Source organism: Cygnus olor, chromosome 7 (assembly GCF_009769625.2).
Source record: "Cygnus olor isolate bCygOlo1 chromosome 7, bCygOlo1.pri.v2, whole genome shotgun sequence".
Lineage (NCBI taxonomy): Eukaryota > Metazoa > Chordata > Aves > Anseriformes > Anatidae > Cygnus > Cygnus olor.
The window spans coordinates 17,655,343-17,680,503 of record NC_049175.1 but is presented as its reverse complement, the minus strand read 5'-3'; the positions used below and the strand labels follow the sequence as shown (position 1 = coordinate 17,680,503).

Here is a 25,161-nt window from a genome sequence, read left to right as displayed (position 1 = left end):
TAGCCCAGAGGTGACACTGGGGATAGCTGAGGCACATGGGGCTGCTGAGGGGCCCGCAGCCAGGCTGCCCTCCCCAGGGCCACAGGCAGGGCTCGGTGCTGGGGGTGAGCGCCCTGCCTCGCCGCCTTGCGGCAGAGACACAGCTGGCTGAGGCTAATGGAAACCGTGTCCCTTTATTCACCAGGCGAGGGAGGGACCGTTAAATAAGAGCAGAGAGGGGCCGGGGCAGGCTGCATCCCGCCCCCGAGCGTCCAGGCAGCCGGGGCTGCGGCGTAGGCTCCCAGTCCAGAAGGCACTTGTGTGGGATGGGATGGGCAGGGCGGGGGGCAGCACGGCCCCCCCGGCCCCTCAGTGCACCTGCTGCTGCTGGCTGTGGGGCAGCTCGCCTGCTGGCACCGGCCCTGGCTTCAGGGCCAGGGCAGGCACCTGCTCCTCTTCCACCGACTCGCTCCCGTAGGCGCTGTCCTCCTTGATCTCTGCAAGGCAAGCCCGGGGCGGTCAGGGGGGAGAGGCTGGGGGGCAGCAGGGCCCACACCCCGTTCCTGCACTCCCCATACCTGTGCTCTGCAGCTTCTCCTGCGCCTCGGTTTTGCGCAGCATCCTGACGGCCTTGCGCAGCCCCATGGAGTCCAGCGCCTCCAGCAGCCCTCCCAGGCTGCCCCCAGCCAGCTGCGGGGAGAGAACAGTGAGCAGGGAGGGACACGGTGGGGACAGGAGGAGGACAGGGCGCCCCGGCCATGCACTGACCTCGTAGCTGCGCAGCAGGCTGACGCTGGGCGAGGGGGTGTCCTTGTAGGTCTCCACCAGGCTGCAGAGCCCCAGCCGCTTGGCCAGCTCCATCCAGTCAGACCCGCTGCTGTCCTGGTTCAGCAGCTGCTCCAAGCCCTGCAGCGCGTCGTTGTCCAGGGACAGGACATTCCCTGTGGGGGACACGCAGCTCTGTCACGCGCTGCCCGTCCCCGCGGCCGGGAGGGCCTTGGTCCTGCCCTGCCCGGGCAGAGGGCTGCTCACCTGCACGGGGGGCAGCGGTCAGCTCCGCCTTGGCACCTGGCTGGGAGGCTTGCAGGAGGATGTCCCGCACCTGCGGGACAGACACACGGACATGAGCATCACCCCAAGCACTGACCAACACATCCCAGCTCCCTGGGATGTGGAGGGGCACAACGCTGGGCCTGGCTGGTGCCGGCACCCTGGCTGTGCTCCTGGCACAGCTCTGCCCCAGGGCATCCTCTCCAGAGAGGCTCCCAGTGCTACGGCCCCCACCCCATGCTGTGTACCCCACGGAAACGCTCCCATCCCACACTGTGCCCCCCGCACACCTTCTGGCTACGGGTCAGGTCCAACGGCGTGTGGCAGCGGCGCGGTCGGGGCCCTGTCTCCTCCTGTTCCTCCTCAGGGTCGGGATGGGGGCTGGGGCCACACAGCGTGGCTGGGGACGGCTCCCCCAGCTCCATGCTCACCTCCTGCTCCTCGGGGTCGGCGTCCGTGTCACTGCTTGCCTCCGATGAGGAGGGGCTGATGGGCTCGTCGTTCTCGTTCTGCACATCTGCCCCTGTGGGCAAGGGGTGGCTGAGCCCTCGCAGGGCAGGGCCTGCTCCCACTGCCCAGGGGAAGGAGGGGAGGGGGCGGCACGTTACCTGCTTTGAGGAGCAGCTTGGTGAGCGTGGGGGAGCCCAGGCCGGCGGCCAGGTGCAGGGGGGTGTTCCCAGCGAAGGTCCGGCTGTTGACATCTGCTCCCAGCTATGGAGAAAGGCGCGAGGCCATGACGATGGGCCCCTGGTGCTGCCCCTCCTGCGGGGCCCCGCCTCCCTCTCCCTGCGCCCACCCCGGCCCCGCAGCGAGGAGCCAGCCCCCTACCTTCTTCACCAGGTGGGTGGCCATGTTGAGGTTCTCCATCTCCACGGCCAGGTGCAGCGGGGTCCTCCCGCCCTGCATCTCCGTGGCGTTCACGTCCGCCCCCTTCCTGACCAGCAGGTCCAGGCAGGCCGGGCTCTTCGCCTTCACAGCCAGGTGCACGGGCAGGAGGCCTGGGGCAGGGGGAGAGGCTCAGCACCCCTCCAGCCACGCCGGGCCCCTTCCCCACCCGGGCCCTTTGTCTCCCAGCCCCGCTCACCGTAGAAGTTGGGCAGGCGCAGCAGGTACGGGGCAGCCGCACCCAGGTGGGTCAGCAGCGTCCTCACCATCTCTTCATCGCCTGTGTGGAGCGCCAGGTGCAGCAGGGAATTGCCGTAGCGGTCCAGCAAGGTGGGGTCTGCACGGGCTTGCAGCAGGAGCTGCACCACCTGGGGCTGCTTGGTGATGACCGCCAAGTGCAGCGGCGTCTGCGGGACAGAGGCACCCGTCACCAGCGCTGGTCCCATCCCGGCACGGCCCCCAGCACCCCTCACACACAGCCTGAGCAGGGGGCAGCAGCAGCCCCCAGCACCTGGATGCAGGTGCAAGCCCCAGATAGGGGAGACCCTCCCCTCAGCCCTTCCCCATGAAAAACAGCCGTCCTGGGAGCCCCGTACCTGCTGCAGGTTGTTGGTGATGTTGATGATCTGAGGGCTGGGGATGCTAATGACCACGTCGATCAGCTGCTTGATCACAGCTGTCTGCTCATGGATAATAGCAAGGTGCAAAGGCCTACGGGGAGAGAGGACAGCCTTTGTCCCAGCTCCCTGTCCCCAGGGCCTCCCCACCAGCTGCTGCTCCCTGGCCCTATAATGCCACCCCCTGAGGCTGGTCTCTGAGTGCCAGCAAAGTTTGTGCTGTCCCACCCTGTGTGCCCCTTGCCCCGCACACTCACGTGTCCCCGTTCTCGTCCTGCGAGGCGGCCAGGTGCCTCTGGACAGCCAGCAGCATGCGGGGGTCTGCGGTGACCGAGTAGTCGAGCAGGGCGTGAGCGTTGCGGCGCGCCAGGGCCAGCATCCACAGGTGACAGATCTGGGCTGCAGGATGTAGCGGGACATCAGCACCAAAACCAGCGCCCCCACCAGCTGCCTCTCTGGGCACATCCTCCACCCCAAGGCAGGTCTCCAGGCCCCCTCTCTCCTCCTACCGTGCTTCTGCAGCTCCTTGCAGTATATGCTGTCCGTAGGCACCTGCCTGTCGCCCTCATCCCCGTCCACGCTGGGGGCCTTCATCTGCACGCCGCCCTGGTACCCCCCCACAGGGTGCGGGCCGGTCGAGTAGATGCTGTTGTACGCCAGCCCAGGCGAGTAGGGGAAGCTGAGGTTCCCACCTGCGGGGCAAGGGGGCGGGTTAGGGTTAAGGTTAGGGTTAGGCTGGCAGAGCAGGGAGCAGGGATTCCTGACTCACCTCCTCCCGATCCGAAGCCCCCGGCACCGCCGCCGGCTCCCCCCATGTGCGAGCCCCCACCAAAGTGCTGGGGAAACTGGGGCAGGACTTTCTTGCGCTTCCTCTCCACCTCCTCCTTATCTGCAGGGAGAGAACGGGGAGGTTCAGGGGTGGGGGAGAACCCCCAGCCCGGTGCTGAGAGCACCCATCCCTCAGCGCTCACCTTCCACCACGGGGTAGTAGGTGAACTGCTTCGAGTCGCTCACGTCCCCCCCTCGCTTCCGCTTCAGCTGCAGGAAGACGGTGACGGGACGGTCGATCTTGGGTTTGTGGTAGGGGGGCGTGCGGAAGACGATGGCGTACTGCGGGCAGCAAAGACGGATGTTGGCACCACTCCTGCCTGGAGCCAGTGACGAGGCTACTTCACCTCATGGGGCACCCACCCACCCGGGGCACAACAGGAGCCCCCCCCATCTCCCCGTACCTGCTTGTGCACGTCCGTGGGGGAGAAGTCCCCGAAGGCCTGCCAGCCGTTCTCATCATCCTCGTAGAAGCGCACCTCGATGTCATCTGGGGGGGGAAAAGGGGCACCGCCTGTCTCACTGCCTGGCCGTGCTCCAGGTACATGGCCATGGAACCTGGCCACCTCGGGGCCCTGGGGCTTGGACCAGGCCCTGCAGAGGCCTCAGCCCCTGCTTGGCCTCAGCCCCTGCAGAGGGTCGCAGCTGGAGGGAACGCCTTTTACCTTTCTGGACCTTGTCACACAGCAAGTAGACCTCATCCCCGCCCCGCACCGAGCCTGCCGTCTTATCCATCCGCGAGATCTTCAGGTTGGAAGCTCCAGGGGACTCTGCAGAGCAAAGAGGCGTTGGCAGGCCCCACGGTGGCAGAGGAGCCAGAACCTCCTCACCCGTCCTGCCCTGTCCCCTGCCCACTGCACGGGGGAGCCCAGGGGCCAGGCTGGCCAAAACGGAGCCGTTCACCCCTTATCACTCTGCCAGGATGAGCAGCACCAAACCACCCAGGGACAGATGGCAGAGCTGCATCCACCAGTCCAACACGGCACCCAAACAGCCCACCCCTTCCATGCCCAGCCTGCCCCTGCCAGCAGGAGCTGGCCCTGCACTCACTGCTGTCGTGGATGGGGTCCGAGATGACGGGCTGCAGGGCCAGCGTGAAGTTCCCGCTGCTGTCACGAAGGTAGGCGGTGAAGCGCAACCGCACGATGCTGAGGTCCATCACCTTCTTCAGCTCCTTCGCCTCCAGCTCGATCTCTCGCAGCTCGGCTTCTGCCGGGCCGGAGGGAGATGCTGTCAGACACACCGGCCCCGTGCCCAGCCCAGCCCTGCAGCTGCCACCTCACAGCAGGACCCTGCTCCCCACAGCCCCACGCAGCCCCAGGCTGCTCTCACCTGTCAGCAGGGTATTCGTGTTGCGAATCTTCTGCTGCTTCAGCTTTTCCTTCATGATCTCCATCATGTTCTTCTTGGTGACGTGCAGCACACCCAGGTTGCTGAACCTGGCGGAGAAGAGCCCGCTGTCATTGCAGAGCCAGCCCTGGGGCACACGGGCCAGCAGAGCCAAGCACAAGGCAGCAGGGCAGCAGCAGGTCAACGTGTGCAGGGCAAAGAGGAGCTGTCACAGCAGGGAGGAGAGGAGCCCAGAATGGAGGGCTCTGCAGGTGACCAGCCCAAAGCGGGGAACCGGGAGGGCTGGAGGGCAGAGGAATGCAAATGGGACCAGGCTGAGCCAGCAGCAGGGGTTGGATTTACGGGACCTACAAGAGACTGTGTGTGCAGCAACAGAGCGCACACAGCTCCTGCCCCTCCTGTCCCACTCCAGCAGAAGATCTAAGGAAAACACCCTTTCTTCCCCAGATTGGGCTGCTCAGGCTACAGCAGTGTTGAGACACACGGCAGCAGAGCCAGGCAGGAGCCTGCCTGCTTCAGCCTCGGCCACCGGCTGGGCAGGAGCCCCCCGACAGGTCTATGGAGCAAGATGCAGAGCCCGGCTGCCTGACAAAGTTATCTGCAGAGCTGGAGGAGAGCCTGCCCTGGCTGCAGCAGGAGCTGCAACCCCGAGGACAGAAGCCCAAAACAGGCATGTACACAGCTGCATGTGCTGGACCCAGAGCTGGCCAAACACTCGGGGACAGAGCTGTGCTGATGACCTTGTCCAAACGCACTCCTGGCCCCGTTGAGCAAAACCAGCTCCTGGGGGCATCAGCCCCCCCTCTTCTCCCCAGCCCCCAAATGTGTAAAGCTGCAGGGCCTCCAGGCACCCTGTGTGGGCAGGAGGCTGCCCCAGCCCGCCAGGTCCCCTTCGCACGTACTGCGCGGTCATGTCCTTGGGTCCCACGATGGCCACGCAGTTGCCGGCCTCGTTGCACTGCTTGCCCACCAGGCTGTGGGCGTGGACGCGGGGAGGGTCGCTGTGTGTCACCAGGTCCACCTCGATCCGGGCCATCCCTATGTAGTTGCAGATCTGCAGGGAGAAGGGAGATGAAGCAAGGTACAATAGTCAGTGCCAGGGCTTCTCAATATCCATTAATGTCCTCCCTTCCAGGCACCCCTCCCAGTCCCTACACGCATCCCCAAAGCCCGTTCCCCCCCCCAGCACCATGCTCACCTTGACGGTGGGGTACGTCTTGCGCCCCTTCTCGCTGGATGCTCCCGGCAGCCCCCCGTGTGAAGGGCCCTCACAGCCATACCGAAATCGGAAACCCCGCTGTGGAAGCACGGAAGGGGTCAGACCGACGGCACCGGAGCGTGCCCCTGGCGCTCTGCCTGCCCCTGCCTGGGTGACGTCCTTACCTGCTTCGGCTGCTCGATGATGACGAGGTAGGGGCCTTCTACTGGAGGACAGAGAGGAGAGGCACCGGTGAGAAGCACAGGGCAACCAGTGTGTGCTCCTAGTGCTGATGCTGGAGGTATGGGGACGGTGCTGACAGCAAGGTGACCCCTGTCTGTCCCATGGGGGTCCTCAGAGCCCCAACCCCTGACTGGGATTAGCCATCAGGATGCTCTGGCACTCGGGGACCCCCAGCACAGCCCCAGCTCAGCTCCATGGCAGATGGGGCAGCACGGCCGGGCTGACCAGCCCCATCCCGGTGGCACGGGGCAGGGATTCCCACCCAGCCCACGTCGGGGACATGGGGTGCACGGCCCGCGGCGCTGCTGGGAACCACCCGGCGTGAGTCAGCCCGCCGGGAAACCCCGCTGCCGCGGCCGGGGACCCCGGGGGGACACGTCCCTTACCCGTCTGCATCAGGGGCTCCTTCTGCTCCATCATGTGGGTGCCGAAATTGAAGTCGTCGTAGTCGATCCCATCCAGGCACTGGGCGACGGGAGGGAAGGGGAGCGTGAGACGACGGGGCTGCAGCCCCCGGGCGGGCACAGACCCCGATACCCTCCCCACCGAGCGGGGCGTGTGGGTGCCGAAAGCCCTGTCCCCAGCGCCCCCCGTGTCCCGCTCTGACCCCAGGACAGACAGACAGACAGACAGAGGGACGGACAGACAGACAGAGGGACAGCACCCCGCGCCACCCCCCCACCCCCCCCAGCAGCGCTCACTCACGGGCTGGAAGTGCTCGTCCATGTCGGCGCGGGGCCGGCCGCCGGCCTGCGGGCAGAGCGGGCGGTGAGCGGGGCCGGGCGGCAGGAAGGCCCCGCCGCTCCGGAAAGTCCCCAGAAACCCCGCCGAGCCGGGAAATGACGGCCCCGCGCGTCACCGCCCCGCCCAGCGGGACCGGCTCGGATCGGCACGGCCCGGATCGGCACGGCCCGGATCGACCCGCGGCTCCCGGCCCCTGAGGGGCGGCCGGGGCGCGGGGCCGTCCCTGGAGGCCGGGTCCGCTCCGAGCCCTCCGGAGGCAGCCGGGGGCTGGGGCCCTGCCCCGAGGCCGGGCTGGAAATCCCGGCGGGGCGGCCGTGACCCGGCCCCGTCCCGTAACGCCCCCAGGGGCCCGGGACCGGCCCCGTCCCGTCCCGCCTCGACGGGGCGCCCCGCGAGTCCCCGGCCCCAAGCGGGAGCTGTCCCCAAAGCGCTGCCCCGAGGGGTCCCCCCCGGCCCGGAGGATACGGGCAGGCAGGAGGGTGAGCTCTGCCATCGCCCCACGCCCCGTCCCCACTCACACGGCGGCCCCCGCATCCCTCCCGTCGAGGCTGCAGGGCGTTCGCCGGCCTCGTCCCCGTTCCCACCTTCCCGCTGGGGAGCCGGAGCGGCCGCCCCGCAGCCCCCCGAGGGAGCATCTCCCCACAAAGCAGCGCCCGCAGCCCTCGAGCCTCCCACTCACCGCGGAGGAAGAGGCAGGCCTCAGCAGCCCGTCCAGCCCCAGCATCGCCGCGGGGACTGCCAGCAGCCGCAGACACGGGTCCCGCCGGGGTCAGGGTCTGCCCGGCAGCGGGAAAGCACCGGAGGCTTCTAGCAAAGGGGCAGGATCAGAGCGGAGCAGGGCACGCTCTCTTTCTCCGCATTCCTTTTCCTCACTAAGCAGTGGAAAATTAAAAAAAAAAAAAAAAAAAAAAAAAAAAAACGTATCTGACTCCGCTGTGCCCTCGTACCATGAATTTCTGAAGCAGTGGTTGCCGCAGGTCCCGCTCAGGGGATTTTGGGTGTGTGGGAGAAGAGGGGAAGGAAGGGGATTGTTCAGCTCGTGAGTGACTCATATTCTTCAGAAGCCGAAAAGAGCTTTTTCAAGGAGATTTTCCAGCCGCTCAAGCCCTCCAAAGGGGCTGCCCTGAGGCTCTGGGCCTGAGATTTTCCCCACGGCTGCACGAGCACAGCTGAGCTCCAGCAGCTCCTGCCCACGGGATGCGGCCGAGGCAGCGGCTCAGCCCGGGGTGCGGGGACCAAGGGGGGCCAGGACCTCAGTGCAAAGCAAGGGGGGACCTTCCTCGGGCCGTTCCCAAGGCCTGGGAGCACAGATGTGACCCGGTGCAGGCCAGCGGGAAGCATCACGCGCTGCCTGCTGCCTGGATCCCACCTGGGCACCCTCAGCCCACTGCCAAATCTGTTGATGCAGATGTCACAAAGAAGTGAAAGAGGGGACAAATGTCCTTCACCGGTGAGCCAGGAGGACCCCCTCTAACCCTAGCACTGAGCCCGTTTGGGGGAGCTCCAAGGCAAACCCTCGAGAAGAACACACCGTGCCCCCTGCACACAGCAGCTCCCCTTTCTCCTGCGCCTTCAGCCCCATCCCTCGAGGGGTTTTTGCAGCTCGCTCATCTCTGCCCTGCACACTTCCACTTGTTGCAGCAAACTGCATGACTCAGGAACGTCACGGGGCGATGCCTGCCCTGTCCCCAGCCTGCATGGCTGGGTCTCGCTCGGGAGCTGTCTGTCCCTGTGCCTGCACGCTGGCGTGTCGGAGGAAGCACACCTTGCTTGCTGAGCAGAGTTGGAGGGTCACCGCCAGTTTCCTTGTTCCTGGAAGAGCCCACGGCAACGCAGCGCTGCTCTGAGATAAGCGCTGCCTCCTGTGCCTGGCAGGGTGCCTTCAGGCCCCCAGGACCAGCAGGGAGAGGCTGCTTTACACCTGGGGGCACAGCACACTGCGTTTGTATCCCCCAAGATACTCCCGCAAGATAACCCACCTCCCCGTCCTGCCCCCCCGGTGCACCTCTGGACCCCAGGATCGCATCCACCGTCACCCACACGCTGCAGGCTCCCCTTGCTGGGCTGATTCCCCCATGTCTCCACGTTCCTACGACTCAGGACAGATTTTGCAGGCATCGCTGCCCCAAGCAGCACCGGCCCCTTGCCGGACGGATGGTGCAGCCCGCTGCCGAGCCGGCTCCCAGTGCCAGGCTGCCTCCACAAAGGGCCAGCCGCTGGCAAGCGCAGCGGGTTACAGCCCTGCTTCATGCCTGCAGCTCCCCGAACGTGACCCAGCAATGCTGGTGCTGTTTTCTTTTCTCCCATGACAGCCAGCTGACTTGCAGAGCTGGTGCCCTGCAGGCACCAGGGAAACGTCTGTCCATCCGGCTGCACCAGGACTGTTTAGCAGCCACAGGAAAGGGCCCTCCAGAAACATGGGAGGCAGCAGGAACGTGGCACAACTCTGACCTACCCCTGTGTACAAACAGCCCCAGCCACCCACCTGGCTGCTCCTCTTTAAAGCTATTCCCTGCGCATTTTCTTTCTCCAGGAGTCTGCTAATGCCTGCAAATTACAGCCTTAAATTCCCAAGCCTGGTTTCTGCTCAATTCCTGGGCCCTGCTCCATCGCAGCTACTTGTCAGCAACTGTGTGGCTGACAAGGCTGCAGGGTCTTTCTTGCAGGGACCTGGTTCAGAGACCTGTCCTGCAAATCCATCCCCTGACCCATACAAGTAGCGGGGACAAACCCCCTCTCCCTGCAGCCATCCCAGCCTTCCAGCAGCCCGCCCTGGCACACCAAACCACTCATATCTCTGTGCACGAAATGCCTTTCCTCCCATCACGGCTATCAAGTTCGTTCTGGCAAACCCCAGCCACCCACTGATCTTCTGTGCTTCTCCTCTAGGGGCCCATAAATCAGCTGCTTTGTTGTGTTATGAACCATCTGCTCCACTCGTGTGCCTGCACATCCTCCAAAACCCCCTCTGGGTGCCGGCGGGGCCTGTGCTGCCCCTGTCCCTGTGCTCCCACACTGCCCATGGCACCGCTGGTGCTCCGGCTGTGGGGCAGAGGCGTGGGGCAGCCCCACGCACCAGCACCCTCCTGGCACCGCAGGCAGGGATTGGGGCCACAGGGGCACGGAAAGAGGAAAACCAGCCCTGGCTGTCCTCTCCCCAGCCTGCAGCTCCCCAGCATCTCGTTCACCCTCCCCGGCACCGCCAACCTCTCCCTTCTCCCCCTAACCCTAACCCAACCCTAACCCTGCCCGCTCCCCGGGGGGCCTCCCGGCCCGCCTCCCCCCTCCCCTACCCCTTCCCTACCCCTACCCCCGACGCCCCCCGCCGCTCACCTCCGGCCCCAGCCCCGCTCGGCGCCGCGCTCCCGCCGCTGCCCCGGGAAAGTCCCGGCCCTGCCCCGCCTCCCGGGGCTTCCCGGCCGCCGCCCCGCCCCGCCCGGCCCCGCACACCGGGGGCACCGGGGGGCGGCGGGGCCGGGCCGGGCCGGGCCGCGCCGCGGGGAGGGGGCGGCCGGGGGCGGCCCCGCAGCGGCCCTTCTGTGGCTGCGAAGTCCCCGCGCCCTGCTCGTGGCGTGGTTGCTGCTTTTGTGATTTTTTAACATATATTATATATAAAAGTCAGAACGCTCCTCTTCCAACTACACGCACCGGGGGAGGCGTCGGCCAGGTTCGTACAGGTGGGCAACTCGGGGCGCACAACCTGGCCCACGCGCACAGCAGCAGCAATGCCCCTCGCGAGGGACAAGGGAAAAACTATATATATATGTGTATATACATCTGTCTATATATATACGTAGCTCTATGTACACACGCACACACTCATTCATCGCCCTCCCCGCTCCCACCAGCCTCCAGGACGGGCTCACACCAGTGGGGTGCTCCCCCCGCATGATTGTCTCCGACAGCCAAGGACACAGAGGGGACAACCCTGACCCCCGTCCCCTAGCAGCCCTTGGGGGGCAGCTCCTGTTCCCTGGGGGCTGCAGGGCCTCAGCTGCTGGAGGAGCCCGGCTGCAGCTCCCGGTCGGGGGGCACGTACCAAGCACCACGTGTGCACGCACACACACGTGCACCCCAAAGCACGCGGGGTCTGGGAGACATTCGAGGCGGGGAGCCGCTGGCAGAGCCCCACTTGCTGGTCCCCACCATCAGCCTGCCTCCCATCGGGGTCACACCATGGCCAGACCCTCCGCGCCGTGGATGCAGGCCGTGCCGGGCAGGCTGCTCTCGCCTTTGTAACTTTTGGGGGCCCGGCTGGCTTTCAGCAGCACCAGGAAGGTGTCCGTGGAGATGGCCCCGAACTCGAAGGTGAAGGTGCCGTAGAAGACCAGGACGTCGATGATAAACATCCACTCGCACAGTGCGGCCACGTGCTGCAGCACGAAGCTCTCCTGGATGAAGAACACACCGCCTGAGGACATCCCGGTCAAGGAAAGCACGGCCAGCCCCCAACCACCCCAAGGAGGACTATAGGTTATATGTCATAGGCTATAGGTAACTCAGACAGGTTTTGCATTGCCGAGGGCTCAAAATACCCATTAAACAATATAAGGTGGCCCTTCTGCTCTGCCAGGTTTGGGCTGAGGCTATGAAGGGCCATCATGCTCCCGCAGCCCACCCCAACACCCCAAGGGTGATGGCAGCCAGGCTGGGGCCGCCGTCACCTGCCCATCCCAGCGACCTCCCCACAGACGGCAGGGCCAGGAAAAGGATACTGAAGACGAGGGTGATGAAGGCCACGGCGGTGAGGATGCTACGCAGGTGGCCGGTCCAGTAATGCCCGCGGGTTTTGGCCATGCGGTAGGTGAGGACGGACTGCAGGAAGACGAACAGCATGCTGGTGGGGAAGGCCACCCCTGCTCCGATGTAGTGCAGCACCTTGGCGTGATCCACCTGCGGGCACAGGCCGTCAGCTCGCGGCTCCGAGGGGCCACGAAGGGGACAGCCAGCGCCGCCCTGGCCCTGCCCTGCACTGCGGAAAGCAGCAGGCAGGTGCTGAAATGTTTGCTTTCTGAGATAAGTGCTAAACCCAAACCGGCTGCATAATCCGGGCCCGAAATGATGAGCGTGCAAATAAAACGTGCTGGGGAAGTGCGGTGCCTGGGGGGTGGAGGTGTGCATGAAACAACAAAACAACCCCAAATCCTGCCACCACCCGCACTCCTCCAACCTCCACATCAGCCCCATGTCGCTCCGCACCAGCCCCAGCCCCCAGGGAGAAGCCTTACCTGGAAGTTGCCGACCATGGTGAGGCCGGCGGCACAGAGCCAGCCGGTGGCCAGCCCCAGGGTGTTGAGGAGCGACGGCCCGACACGCTCCAGGACGTGGGCGTACCTCAGCAGCCCCACCAGGATGACTACGGGACAGAGACACGGCGCCCATCACACATGGCTGGCTGGAGACCCCCCAACCCCGGGCCCATCCCAGGCCCACCATTTTGCCGGCCAGCACCCCAGGGCCAGCTCTACGCAGCACCCCGCTCCCAGCCCGGCACTAGGCCGAGCGTCCCACTCCCTCAGCACCGCGCACTTACCCATGAAGGAGCCCAAGCTGCAGATGAGGCTGAAGAAGCAGCTCTCAGGAGGCAGGGTGCCACACTTGCTGTGGGGACAAGGCACGGCACGGGCAGCCCTCAGCAGGGGGCACAAGGTTGCAGGACACTCCCCAGGGCCCGCTCCTGGGCGGCCCCGAGCACCCGCTGCTCGTCCCCATCCCTCCCAGGGGCTTCCCTCTGCTGCTCTGTGCCCCCAGAGAGGAGAGGGGATGGGTTTGGCCCGGCCCCCAGCCCACCCACCAGCTCCTCACCTCACAAGGGGGATGTGATCCAGCGTGCAGCAGGAGTCGGGGCCATCCACGCCGCACGACTGGTTGTAATTCCTGCAGGGAGCAAAGGGACAGGCTGGGGGGGCCTGCAGCCAGGGAGCACCATCCCCGGGGGGGCATCACGCCCTGGATGCCCACAGGGAGCCCCGGGGCAGGAGCAGGAACACGCAGCTCCCAGCCCTGGCACACACAGCCCTGGGCTGGCAGCACGGGTGGAGCTGGGCGCGCAGCCACCGGCAGCTCCGGGCTTGCAGGGAACGTGGCGCCCGGGCGGGAAACGGATCCCAGGGGCACGGGCACCCCACAGTGCCCACCCCGGCTGGCCCCGGGGCCTCTTCAGCAGCTTTTTGACCGAGCTGCCCCCTCAGGGGTACATGCCTCTTGTCCCCTCCATGCCACTACCAGGCTGTGGGCAAAGCCCTAGAGCAGGCTGCTGGCATGGGGAGGGATGGCTCCTCTTTTGGGGGATACCTGGCCACACAGCGACACCCCCTGTATTGGAAAGGGGGCTCCGCTGCCCATGGCCATCCCAGGGGAGGCAGGGCTGCCCGGAGCACAAGCGGGAAGGAAGGGAGGAAATCCCCTCTCCCGCGGTCTGGCTGCAGCTTCTCCCAGCGCAGCTGCTGGCCGGTGTCCCCAAGCCCTCCCAAGTGGCCTGGGACACCTGGGTGGCCCTGGCAGCAGAGTGACTGCCTCTGGGGCACCACCACACAGCATCAGCCTGCGGGACCATCACGAGGGAGTGGTACTGTTGTCCCCAACACCTGATGGTGGGGCACAGCAGGGGCAAGGCCGAGGACATGGTGGGAGGAAGGTGACAGGACGGTCAGAGCCGTGACACCCAGGGAAGCTGCCTGGGCTCTCCCAGGAGCTGGCACCTGATCACAGAAGGGTTTTTGGGTGTCCCGCAAGAGCCCATCACCTGTTACTGCAGCATCACCCGGGCACCCCTAGCTGGCACAGCCCAGGGGGCCTCCACCCTGCAGCCACAGAGCCAAAGGTGCCTGTCGGAGCCGAGCCGTCGGCCGCCTCCAGCTGAAGCGGCTCAGCAATCGCACGGTTAAGCAGGACTTTTCGGAAAGGGCTGGGCTGGTCTCTGCTGTTTTTTCAGTCTCCTCGTTTACTGGTGGCTTTGTTTTCCAACCGCGAAACCCGAGCAAGGCGTGGAGCCCCACGGCCTCCTCAAGGGCTGCTCTTGTGGTGTTGTTTGGTTTGGGATTTTTCTATTTTTTTTAAAGCAATCAGCCCAAAGTTTGGAAGCATTATTCATCATTAACGTCTGTTTATGCCACAGAGACAACGCCGACAAACACATTCTTCCCAGGACAGAATAATCCATCAGACAGGAAATGGCAGCGGGTTGTTTTTTTTTTACCCTCCTTCAAACACTCCAGCAAGAATTGAGCTAACATGGATTTTCTGGGCAGATTTTTTAGGAGACGCAACAAGCCAAGAGTCATGCAGAAGAAATTCCTGAGAGCGCGGACAGCTCTTCCCTCCCAGCCTGGGGCGCAGATGGGTGCCACAGCACAGCCCTGCTGGCACTGCCAAGGCCCAGGGTCCAAGTCTCCAGCAAGCGAGTCTCAGCCTTTTCCATGGAGACACACGGCCCTCTGTAATTCCCTGACCACTTATTTTCAGGCTTTTTCCATGCTTAGCGTTTACTCAATGGCCTCCTTCTCCCCGGGTGCCGTGCACAGGGCCGGACTGCTCACCGGAGCGGCCGTGACCGCACACAAGTGTGCCGGGGGTGGGGGGAGGGCTGGATGTACCTCTGCTCAGCTCCGCCATCCCCAAGGCTCTGCAAACACGGGGCCCAATCCTGCTGGCAGCTAGCCCCTACACGGCTTTGCTCCCCCCAAACCACCCGCGGGTCAGAGCAGGTGAGGAACAGAGCAGGACCTGCCGTCAGCAGGGTGCTTAACCAGGGGGCCCCACCACCCTGCCCACCCCCAGGACCTTACCAGTTGTGGACGGGGCAGATGTGGTTGTTGGAGAGCGCCATGGCGTACCTGGGGGAGATGACAGCGGGGGTTACACGGTGCCCTGCGGGATGGGGGGCACATCCCGGGCTGCCCACATCGCATCACCTCTGCAGAGGAGCTCACCGGGAGCCAAAAGTAAGGCGCAGAGCTGGCTGTCCCCGTTGGGACGCGTCTCCCACCTGCACCCACCTCCCACACCAGCAGCCCACCGGCAGGGTCTGCCCTGCCTCCCCCTAGCACCGGGAGCTGGGGGCTCTGGGGGCCGCCCCGCGTGCTGCCCGGGCTGCCCTCGGGCACAGCGATGCACCGAGCCCCCCAGCACCCGGCCGGCCGGCCGGGCAGGGGGTCCCGGGCGCGGAGCCCCCCCCGGCGCTACTCACACGATCCACATGCCGGTGATGGTGAAGGCGGGCAGCGTGACGGGCAGGATCCCCCAGGCGGGCATGGCGGGGCCGGGCATGCCCCGCCGGGCTAGCGGCGGGCGGCGGGGCCGCCGGGGGAGCCTCCCCGCTGCCTCCTGCTGCCGGGCCGCCGCCGGGCCGCGCTCCCCATGGGCAGCGCCCGCCGCGGGGCCGGGGCCGAGGCCGGGGCCGGGGCCGGGACGGGACCGAGACGGGACGGGACGGGAGGGACGGGACGGGACGGCTCCGCCCCGGGGCAGGCGCGGGGTCCCGCTCGGCGCAGGGCCCGCCCCGCCCGGCGGGGAGCGCGGCTGGCCCGGCCCGGCCCGGCCCCGGGCGCCACGTGGCGGCGGCCCTGCGGGGCACCGGGACGGGCAGCGGCTGGGGGCCCCCGGCCGGACGCCCCCCGTGCCTCAAGCAGCGCCCCGGGTAGCAGGAGCCCAGCCCCGGCCGCCCGGTGCAGCGGGCACGGCCCGCGAGGAGCCCCCCACTCCCTTCCCTCCCTGCTGCGGTGCCTGAGGGAACGGGGTTAGGGCGGCTCGGACGGGTCCCGAGGCCGTGGTGCAGTTTGTGCCGCAGCACGGACGGATCTTGCCCCATTGCCAGCAGGCTGTGTAATCGGCACCTGCCCGCACACACGGTCCTGACCCCGTCAGGGCGACCTCTCCTTCGCCAGGCACTGCCCAGCCGGGCATCCAGTCCAGCTGCCACCCACCAGCCCCGCTGCCCCGGGAGCTTTCTATTTGTCTTAAATGGAAAAGTTAGAAGAGGAAGTGTGACTTCCCCTGGCAGCGGCGAGGGACCATCAGCCGCGTTTTCCTGCCCGCAGCCCGGCGCTAACACACCCTCCTGCCCAGGGGCGGCCACGGGCATGTGGCTGCAGGTCCCAACACTTCCAGCACAGCCAAAGGCTGCAGGTGGCCCTCGGGCCCTGCGGCTGCCTGCACTCCTCCTGCAGCCGGCAGGGACCATCACGCCTGCCTGGGCCCTGGGAAGAGGAAAGGCAACACTCACAGGCCATGCCGTTGGCCCCCTGCTGCCCCCAGCTCAGGTTATACAACCCCGGGCACAGTATTGCACACTGGGACTTGTAGTCCCTGGAGATCTTCCTAAAAAACTGAAGCCAAGCTGGCTCCTCGAAGGCCAAGCGTCTTTCCCTGTTCTGTAGCATGGCATTGCCCCACCTCTCGCAGCAGGACGCTGTGCCCCACAACTTCGTTCCGTGCTCCCACACCTGCCTTTGCCTTGCTGCCGGCCGGAGGACAGCGGGCCCGACCCTCGCTCCCGGCGGCCCCGCGGTCGCACGGCAGCAGCAGGAACAATGCTGCCCAGTGTGGCGGGCGCCGGGCCAGTGCTGCAGCTGCTGCCGCCTCCAGCAGCCTTTGTGGGGCTGGGATTGTTCCTGGACAATGGGACGGGCAGTGCAAACCCAAGCAGGCTGCTTTGCATGCGCAGGTGGTGCGGAGCAGAGGGGGATGCGTTTTCAGGATGCTTCAGGCTCTAACACGAGCAGGTTTCCCGATGGAGCTCAACAGGTGGCGTTTCCAGTTAGGGAAAAGCCAGGTCACTTTTGGATGGCGCCTCTCTGAAATCACTGGGTCTGCTGAGTACGCTTTAGCACACGGCCTTTTTTCCTGTTAATACTGAATCTGAGTAAAAGCAGCATTGCTTCAGATTCTGCACTTACAAGTTTCAGCGTCAAATTTACATTTTTCAGCCAGAGCTTATCTTTTAAATAGGGCTTTCTCGTGTTAGAAGGCTTCATACTGAGGACAACACCAGCTCCACAGTAAGCCCTTCTATTGACATATGCTGATTACTGACATTTATTCCTGCTCTCTTTCAGCTGCGGAAGTTCTTGATGTACATTGGAACAGCAAGAGGCAAGCAAACCCAAACTACTGTGATGTCTGTCCAGCATCCTCTGGAACAACAGTGAGTCAGACCCGTAAAAATGAGAAAGAAGTCCAAGTCTAGCAGAAGTGGATGCTGGGACAGGCTTGAACGCTAGGGCTGTGACCACCCCTGCTCACCAACAGCCACTGGCAGCACGGCTGTTGTGTAATTCGAGTTACAAGGAAAAGTCAAGAGACTTGATCAATAAAACTGTATTTATCACACAGCAAGTGCTACCTGTCTGCTGATCCTTGATCTCCTCTGAGCTCACACTAAAACAATTTATGTTTTTTTTTTTGCAAAACACTTGAAGCCTCTTTATTGCAAAATCCAAACAATGCTGAAATAAATTTATCTATTTTTCAGCCCATTCCTATTTGCACTTTAGTGAAAACCGTCTAAAGTGCAATTTTGTCTTTCCATCCTACATTCTTTACATTCCAGTCCCATTTCCTGCAGTTTCCTCTGGTAGCTTTTGCTTTGCACCACGATTGTCTGAGTTCAGATACAGGAATCTAGGTACAAATTGGGTTTGCAAACAGTTTAAAATGCAGCATCCTCAAAACAACTATCTTAAGGCAACAGGAAAAACTGGGCTTTGCCGGTAAATGACAGCAGTCCAAGAAGTCAAAAGACTGTCCAGGGATCAGAGGGCAGCAGTGCTGACATAAAAGCACTTTAGAGTTGAGCAATGGCTTATGAAGAGTTAATCATCTAAAGGCTTCAGCAAGCGGTTTGGAGGCAGCTTAGAAAAACAGAGCTGTAAATAGAAGTCAAGCCTTGAAAATACGGGACAGAGAGGTGGCCTGGACGTAGAAGCACCATGGGCAGGCAGGGCAAGGGCTCAAAAGCATGAAGGAAAGTGTATAAGAGCAGCAGGGACACCATGGCTTTGGTACTGGAGGGCGAGGAAGAGAAGGTTACAGGAATAAAAGTATTCAAGGAATGGTAGAAACAGGGAAAGATAACCAGGATTTATTAACGGGGCTTTCCTAGCATGCGCATCACATTTCCATTACGCAATATTTAGACCTTTGACCATGAAATTCAAACAAACTCAGAAGTTTTTAAACTCCTTATTAAGCCCATAGGAATCCTCTGGAATCCTTCCGATAGGGAAGGCATCAGTGCCTCACACAGCTCTAAAGACACTGTGTGGATCTTACCACAACAGAGCAGAAAACATCAGGATGGAAGTACCTGTGGCTGCCCACATCCATGACAAGGAATAGCCCTGGAAGGCTCCAGAATCTCATGCCCTCACCAAGTCAGAGTCCTGTCAGTGGAAATAAGGATTTCTTCCTCATCAGAGGGAAAAGGCTTCTTTCCTTGAAGTGAGCCACACTGTCACCGAGGTCTGTGTTCTGGCTGCGTGCCGAGATGCCGCAGAGCATCTGCTCTTCAGCCCTCGTTTCTGTCCTCAGTCCTGGCTGTGCATGAGCACGCACCATTACACCGGAGATCTTACAGCTGACACCAAAGTGCTGCCACGAAAGCAAGAGCAGCCTTAGTTGTTACAGCTCTGCCTTGACCTTGGTGGAACCATTCCTGCCCCACTCTGGGCAGCCCCAGCCTCCACCGCAGCCTCCCGGCTGAGCCGCCCAGCGGTCAGAGCAAGTCCCATGGACAGAGCTCGCTGCTGGAAGCGTTGGTGCATTGAGCCAGGGCAGAAGGGCACAGCACCGTAAAAATTAAACTCTCCACTCTTCCCAGAGCTCTGGGCCACAGAACCACAACAGGAAAGGAGCGCAACACTGGAACGTTCATTTACAGGATGTATTTATTACACTGTAAAAAGTCCATTGGATTCGTAAGCCATTTACTCCATATGTACACTGGCTGTACTGCCACCCCAACCTTAGGTTCCTCTCAGTACAGCACACGCTGGGTTGGAGTCAGCGCCCACACCCCTCCCAGTCACCAGTGGGATTTCTGAAGCTGGTATTACTGAGAATTTAGCCAACCAATTTAGAGGAGGAAGAACTGAGATGCAGTGCTTGCCAGGCAGCCAGCTCTGCGTTGGGCACGAGGCAATGGAAGAGCAGGACACCCCTGCTGCACGGCAGAAGCACGGGAATGACTACCAGAGACTGTGTGTTGACTTCAGTTGCAGGAACACCCTAGGTGGAGAAGGAGGCGGGCACCCGACAACCAGAAGATGCAGAAAGGTACAATCTTGGCAGGAGCTTCCAAGAGAAAGCTGCTCCTCTACCAGCAGGTGCCACAGATCCCAGCGCCTTCTCCAGCTGAAGAGGAGGGGACAGCCCTGGGGCTGGACACTAAGAGGCCAATGCAGCAAGTGGTAGAAAACACAGCACTGCTGTGCACCCCAAGGGGAGTAGTTCCCCAAACGCTGTTTGAGAAATGGCCACAGTGCTCTGCTCTCAGCTCGCAGGGCTCTGCCTTTCCCTCTCATCTGCTTAACTAGGCAGGGCCCTCTGAATTTGCTCCCTCCATCCAGAAAGCCTGATTATGTTTGCAGGACGAGGTGCGGAAGACAGTGCTGTGCCTACCAGGCTGCCCTGCTCCCTACCTGGTTAGGGGATTGCTGTGATCCACGTTGCAGAAGGAAAGCATGTGGCTACAGCAGACAAGAAGCCCTACATCGCAAGCTGGGAACTACGCTGCAAGCAATCATCTAGGCAAAATTCTCAACCTGCTGAGCCCAGGCATGTCCAGAGCCCAAATAAAGCAGTGCGACCAGAAGCGTGGGCAGGAAAGGTAGGGAACAGCTGGGGAATTGTCCAGGGACTGGACTGAACCATCTGAGAGGCGGTCTCATAGTGCTGCCCCTCTCTGGTGTTACAACAAGGATTTTTCACTCTTCGCCAGATGACGTGGTGGCAGCTTGGTCCCAGGCTGCTGGGTGGGGGTGTTGCCTGGTCCCTGAGATTGTGAAGGCAGGAAGGAACTGGTCAGTGGAACTGGACACCAAGAAGGCTGCAGTCAGGGGTTTTGGGGCAGTTGCCACAAGAAGGGAACAAATGTGATGTGCTCCGGGGACTGCAGCAGCTGCCCTTCTGCTCAGGTTAGCATCATCTTCTAAAACAAATATGCTCGCTACCAGAGAATGTTTGGCCAGCATCCTCTACCCAGAGCTTCCTCAGCGGACAGTTCTTGCACACCCTCAAGCTAATTGACTTCAGAGGTTGTCATGGGGTCAGTGGGCCGTGGAGTAGCTAAGAGAGGAACAGGAGAGGTGGCTTCTATTAGGGCTGGATTGAGAATGATTGGCAGAGTCATAGGTGGCACCCCAACCTGCAGGGGGGAGGCAAGGGGCTGCAGGATGAGTGGTGGCTGTGCTGTTGTAGGAGGTACGTCTGCAACGGGGCTTGCCTTGGTTGGAGCTGATGCTGTGAAAGAAGGAGAGGCAGAGGTGCTGATGGTGGGTGATGCAGGTGCAGTGGCTCTCTCAGACTCTGGAAAAAGGAAGAGACAAAAATATAGCCTTACACAGGCCTTGACAAAGCCAAGCCAAGCCAGGCTAAGGGTCAGCTCAAGGACCTTTTCGGACTTTCCCCATCCACGTGCCTTCATTAAGGGGCCCTTGAGAAGCAGGTGCCAATCACAGGCATTCTGCCCCAGCCTCTGCCCCCAGTAACCACAGCAAGAAGGCTGCAATCAATCCATTTAGAAGCAGGATCAGCAGCACAAGACAACTGGCTACTCTAGATCACGCCAAAGCAAGGAAAAACAAATGCATGGACTCACCAGTGGCACCCATTTCACAGGGCTTCTCCAAAGGTCCTGTGTGGGTGGCTGACCTCACATCCCCCACAGGAGAAGGGGGCAGGGCAGACGCTATTGACTTCTGAGGGTGTTGCTCCATTGGCATGCTGGGGACAGGATCTAGGAAAACAAACACAGAGTGAGACCACACACCAGTCTGCTCCTTCCTTTTGCCTACCCTCCGTTTGCCCTCCTCATGCCAAGCTCTGCCCCTATCATCTCAGCACCATCCAGACACCATGGCAGCTAGGCTCAACCAGGTGCAAGCGCTGGGCCCAAGACCTGTCTTTTAACGTCTCTCATCCCCTTGTACCTTGGATGACTGTCTGTTTGAAGAGCTCATCTCGAAGCCTCGGTAAGAAGCAGTCAATCCTCTCCCAGGTGATCTCCCAGAGATCCGAGTATCCTGTCCGTGAGTCAGCACTGTGGAATATCCCAGCCGTATCCATTACAAGCAGCATATTCTTCAGAGATTCTGGGATGGCCTCCAGCTGTAATCAGAGACACTCGTCAGGACACAGAGGTGGGACATACAGCAATGAACAAAGGCCCAAAACAGCTGATGGGCCACACTGGAAACAGGCCAAAGGGAAACAGCATGGAACAAAATGGTTTTGGAAGGGTTAAAAGGCTAAAAAAGCCTTAAAAGGTTAAAGACCATGAATGGTTGCTCAAAGCACTGCAGCATCACTTTCAGCACCTTACCAGTAAGTCGCTGGAGCCAGCATGCATGTATTTGTCCATGAAGTCCAGGATTGTCAGCCACAGGGCAGCAAAAGTGGTCAGTGAGAGCAACGGGGAAAGATGCTGTAGGAACACCTAGAAAAGAACACAACTACTGTCAACAAGCAGTATCAGGGCTGCTGCTCAGGGCTTGACAAGCTTATTGTGCAAATCCAGAACTCCCCCTCCTTGTTGTAGGCCAGGAGCATGCACAGGCCAAGCCCATGGATACCAGGGGCGTCCTTTCTGAGCTGCATAAGCAGAGGAGTAGGTCTTGACTGTGATGCCTGAGACCACTACTCAAGTCTAAATCACCACCTCTTCCAGCCCTTCTGGCTTACACTTTTGACATGCATCATTCCACCACTGGAACAGACTGCCTTCAACTAATGTTGAGCTGAAATACTTCATTGTTCATAAAGTCACAAACTCCTTCCTGACAGCTTTTCCAGAATCATGGAGACTGTTCTGGAAAGAAGGCAAGTCCCAACAGGAGAAGGTGGTGGAGAAACTCAGCACTAAAGACTGTCAGACTAGCAAAACACCACCCATCCAGGTCAGAGATGCTGAGAAGCAAACAATTTGGTCCTCTTGATGCACATGGTCTCCCCTGAGCTTTCAGACAGTAGAAGCTAGCTCACCTTGGAGAGCAGCGTTGAGGCTCTCATCCTAGTCTCTTCCATCCCACCAACATCAGCCGGGCTGATGTTCTCGAGAAGCTTGGTTAGCAGAGGAAACAGCACCTGTTGGACAGACATTGATATTTTTTAGTTGAAAAACGACTGATGAGATTTTCACAAGCAACCTCAAAGAAGGAGCTGACTTTTCGGACTGGTTTATAGACAAAGAGCGTGGGAGAAGCAGTGAGAGATGGAAACTTCAGCCTGGAGAAGAGACGGCTCCATGGAGACCTTATAACATCTTTCTAATGCCTAAAGGGGGCCTACAGCAAAGCTGAGGGGGGGGCTCTTTATCAGGGACTGTAGTGATAGGACGAATAATGGCTTTAAACTAAAAGAGGGTAGATTGAGATTTGATATAAGGAAGAAATTCTTTACTATGAAGATGGTGAGGAACTGGAACAGGTTGCCCAAAGAAGCTGTGGATGCCCCATCCCTGGAGGTGTTCACGGTCAGGTTGAACAGGGCTTTGAGCAACACGATCTAGTGGAAGGTGTCCCTGTCCATGGCAGAAGGGGTGCAATTAGATGATCTTTAGGATCCCTTCCAACCCCAACTATTCTATAATTCTGTGATTCTATGAAGTGTGTGGACTGATTTCCAAGAGGCTCTATCAGAAGCCTAAGAGGAACTTTTCAGAGGAGCAAAGTAGGGAAAGACTCGTCTATTACAGTGAACAGACTGCTCAACAAGATGGTGATGAAGTAGGACACCATTCTGCCAATCCTACAGAGCTTTGCTCTTCATGACAGCACTGTCCTGCCTGCATGCCCAACCCAGCCAGGAGGTTACCTTGTTGAAGCAGGACTCCCACTCCAGGGCATCCAAGGCCTGCAGGTCATGTACCAGGAGGGCCCGCTGCAAGTAAGTGAGTGCCTGCATCCGTACCTGACGTCGGGCATCACAGCACAGCCAGGCAATACCTGCGAGAGAAGGATCCAGTGTAGAGCCCACAGAGAAAGTGTCTCATTCCCACTCCCCCAGCCTAAGGTGAAAAGGTTAATGAAGACCAAACACTCTGGGGCAGGGGGAGGGATTATACTTGTTCCAGGTCACAGACTTGGAATCTACTGTCAGGTCTAGAAGTAAGCTGGCAGCTAACTCATGCTAAAGATACTTTCCTGAATCTGACCCAAGTTCTTAATCCAATTACAGCAGACCCTAAAAACAGCCTCTGCCTGCTTTCTGCAGTTAACTCCTGGCTCCTCAAATGTCCTGAGTGCTGCCTTATATTGGAAGTCACAATTTGCTCACTCTCATCACAAGGGGATGACTTTACCCTGTAGCAAAGGACACCAGCAGTTGGACCACAGTGTTCGGGAATCTGCTTCGATTTTCCTCCCTTCAGTCTCTAGATGGCGTTGCTCCTCTGCCCAGGAGCTGTAGATGGTAGCCGCTCGCGTGTGCAAGGTGTGCATGAGGTCCAGGAGCTGCAAGTCAAGCATCACATTAAATAACACACGGTACTTAAATTCTTCAATCCAACCTGGTCTCTACTCTTCCCTGAACCAATGCTAAGAGGATCTCCTTTTAGTGGGCTCTCCTCTCTCCACAAGCTCACATTCCCTGTCAGACTCCACACTATCTCCCACATAAACCTCACATCTCCAAATGCCCTCGATCCACATTTATCGTACCTTCTACGGTGACTCAGTTCCAGGCACCCACCCTCCTGGCCTTCCACTGCTCTTCTGCTTTTGCTTGTCCAAACTGCAGCCTTCCCCTCTCACTGCAGAACTACACACTGCCACCAGACCTACCTTTTGCTATTCAGTGTCCACTAACCCAGGATGCAGCCTCCCTTCCCCTCCTGAAGGATCCCAGTGACTCCTTAACAAGGCCCTGAGTATGGGAAAGGAGAGGAGGAAATCCTTGCTATACTTACGTCCTGACTAACCTGTAAAGACACAGTGTGGTAGCTGGCAGGGATGCTCTCATCCTCGTCCTCATCGCTGTGTGTGTGGGCCTGGTGCTGGCTCAAGACCCGTGATCGTCGTGTGGAGCTCTCCTTTGGCTTTTTTTTTAACCGACTGGATTTACTATCATGCCTGTGGCTCTTTCCCCTCTTCTCCTGGGACTTGTAGCCTAAAAAGTGAAAGGTGGCAACATACCATATAAACACTCCATCACAAAAGGTTCTGCTATTCAGTGCATGCAGCAGCCACCTTTTGATATCCCCAGTGGAGGGTTCTGTCCTGTGAAATGACAGCTACCCACTTTAAGAGGTTCCCAGTGCCCTTCAGGAACAGCATTCTTCAACAACAGGAAGTCACGACTCCTGCTGATACTGCTACCTTCACATTAGCCGCAGGTCTCCCCTATACCCCAGTGACGGATAAGAATACGCTCCCTGCTGTCAGCAGGAGCCAGGAAACTTTTCTCATAGCAGAACATATTCTGGGGGCTGAGGACTCACTCCCTCAAAGTACTTCACACTTCCCTTCACATTGCCTGGCCACCTCAAATCAAATCAAGTCAAAGGCCACCTTACCCCCATTCAAGCTTGCCTCCACAAAGATGCGGATGGTTTTGACACAGAGCTCAAAGTTCTCGGGTGTCACATGGGCAGCATCTCGCACGATGAAAGACAGAGACTCCACGCACTTCATGAGAGACTTTGTGTCATGCGGGCCCAAATCCAGCCCCACAGTCAGGCTGTACTGGTTGACAAGAGGAGACGGCCCCAGCCTGTTGAGTCCAGCACTGGGTTTGGAGGTGTCAATGTCATCTTTCCCCACCTGCAGGGCACAGCAAGAGGGTAGTAGGAAAGGTTAGTGTAATAAGCAGTACCTTACACACTTGCCAAAAGGGCCTTTCTTCTGAAATGAACAGGTAACGTCATTTCTGTAGCACCCTTTTCCCTTTCATCCACATTTGCCTGCTAGCTTTCTGCTGTGGCTGCATCTCCTCCCCATCCTCCCTTCACACTCCACTCCCCTTATCTGTATTTTCTACTGTCTTACTCCTTCTCTCTCTACACACACTCTTCTCAAAACCACGCCAAAATCAGTCTTCTTGAGGCACCAGAAG

At 60.6% G+C, this 25,161-nt stretch overlaps 3 protein-coding genes and 1 long non-coding RNA gene across 11 annotated transcripts in view; 1 reads left to right on the top strand and 3 right to left on the bottom strand.

Annotated features, from left to right (window-relative positions):
- Positions 1–154: 154 nt before the first annotated feature.
- NFKB2 (nuclear factor kappa B subunit 2) lies at positions 155–10,308 on the bottom strand. 6 transcript variants are annotated; one of them, XM_040563894.1, is made up of 24 exons: positions 10,228–10,308; positions 7,574–7,766; positions 6,856–6,900; positions 6,537–6,615; positions 6,093–6,130; positions 5,908–6,006; positions 5,612–5,763; positions 4,692–4,798; positions 4,410–4,568; positions 4,025–4,129; positions 3,764–3,849; positions 3,503–3,641; positions 3,301–3,420; positions 3,041–3,223; positions 2,789–2,930; positions 2,511–2,625; positions 2,114–2,321; positions 1,858–2,027; positions 1,638–1,740; positions 1,320–1,552; positions 1,012–1,081; positions 748–920; positions 558–669; positions 155–476 (listed from the first exon to the last, which is right to left on the bottom strand). In XM_040563894.1, exons 2-24 carry the CDS (start codon positions 7,616–7,618, stop codon positions 349–351), a joined length of 2,811 nt encoding a protein of 936 aa, XP_040419828.1. In that variant the 5' UTR covers positions 7,619–7,766; positions 10,228–10,308; the 3' UTR covers positions 155–348. The 6 variants fall into 6 exon arrangements, with proteins under 6 accessions (XP_040419828.1, XP_040419827.1, XP_040419829.1 ...); XM_040563893.1 differs by having other exon boundaries at positions 6,093–6,133; positions 10,228–10,292; XM_040563895.1 differs by lacking the exon at positions 6,856–6,900 and having other exon boundaries at positions 6,093–6,133; positions 10,228–10,292.
- A 350-nt stretch (positions 10,309–10,658) lies between these two features.
- TMEM150A (transmembrane protein 150A) lies at positions 10,659–15,238 on the bottom strand. Its single transcript, XM_040563911.1, has 7 exons — positions 15,083–15,238; positions 14,682–14,729; positions 12,700–12,771; positions 12,428–12,495; positions 12,123–12,250; positions 11,610–11,787; positions 10,659–11,305 (listed from the first exon to the last, which is right to left on the bottom strand). The coding sequence occupies exons 1-7, from the start codon at positions 15,160–15,162 to the stop codon at positions 11,064–11,066; spliced, it is 816 nt and encodes a 271-aa protein (XP_040419845.1). The 5' UTR covers positions 15,163–15,238; the 3' UTR covers positions 10,659–11,063.
- Positions 14,734–17,229, top strand: LOC121073173. The gene is made up of 2 exons (XR_005821536.1): positions 14,734–14,837; positions 16,950–17,229. It is a non-coding gene; the product is annotated as an uncharacterized LOC121073173 (long non-coding RNA).
- A 1,532-nt stretch (positions 17,230–18,761) lies between these two features.
- The window catches only part of GBF1 (golgi brefeldin A resistant guanine nucleotide exchange factor 1), a 103,204-nt gene continuing 96,804 nt past the window's right edge, over positions 18,762–25,161 (bottom strand). For 2 of the 3 annotated variants that reach the window (XM_040563884.1, XM_040563886.1), the window contains exons 32-40: positions 24,623–24,869; positions 24,017–24,216; positions 23,411–23,561; positions 22,924–23,054; positions 22,093–22,194; positions 21,434–21,547; positions 21,042–21,219; positions 20,711–20,848; positions 18,762–20,418 (exon numbers count right to left, since the gene is read on the bottom strand). In XM_040563884.1, coding sequence (XP_040419818.1) covers positions 20,132–20,418; positions 20,711–20,848; positions 21,042–21,219; positions 21,434–21,547; positions 22,093–22,194; positions 22,924–23,054; positions 23,411–23,561; positions 24,017–24,216; positions 24,623–24,869 — 1,548 coding nt within the window. In that variant the 3' untranslated portion in view covers positions 18,762–20,131. The remainder of the gene's footprint in view (positions 20,419–20,710; positions 20,849–21,041; positions 21,220–21,433; positions 21,548–22,092; positions 22,195–22,923; positions 23,055–23,410; positions 23,562–24,016; positions 24,217–24,622; positions 24,870–25,161) is intronic. The other variant, XM_040563885.1, reaches the window with a different exon arrangement.

Bases quoted from the DNA above. Each gene is read 5' to 3' on its own strand.
- NFKB2 (XM_040563891.1), bottom strand. From the start codon at position 7,529: ATGCTCCCTCGGGGGGCTGCGGGGCGGCCGCTCCGGCTCCCCAGCGGG. The intron at 5,764-5,907 runs GTGAGCATGGTG...TTCTCCCTGCAG, and splicing joins AGACGTACCCCACCGTCAAG to ATCTGCAACTACATAGGGAT. The intron at 1,082-1,319 runs GTGTGCGGGGGG...TCTGTCCCGCAG, and splicing joins ACCTGACCCGTAGCCAGAAG to GTGCGGGACATCCTCCTGCA.
- TMEM150A (XM_040563911.1), bottom strand. From the start codon at position 15,162: ATGCCCGGCCCCGCCATGCCCGCCTGGGGGATCCTGCCCGTCACGCTG. The intron at 14,730-15,082 runs GTGAGTAGCGCC...CATCTCCCCCAG, and splicing joins ATCACCGGCATGTGGATCGT to GTACGCCATGGCGCTCTCCA. The intron at 12,251-12,427 runs GTAAGTGCGCGG...TCTGTCCCGTAG, and splicing joins CAGCTTGGGCTCCTTCATGG to TCATCCTGGTGGGGCTGCTG.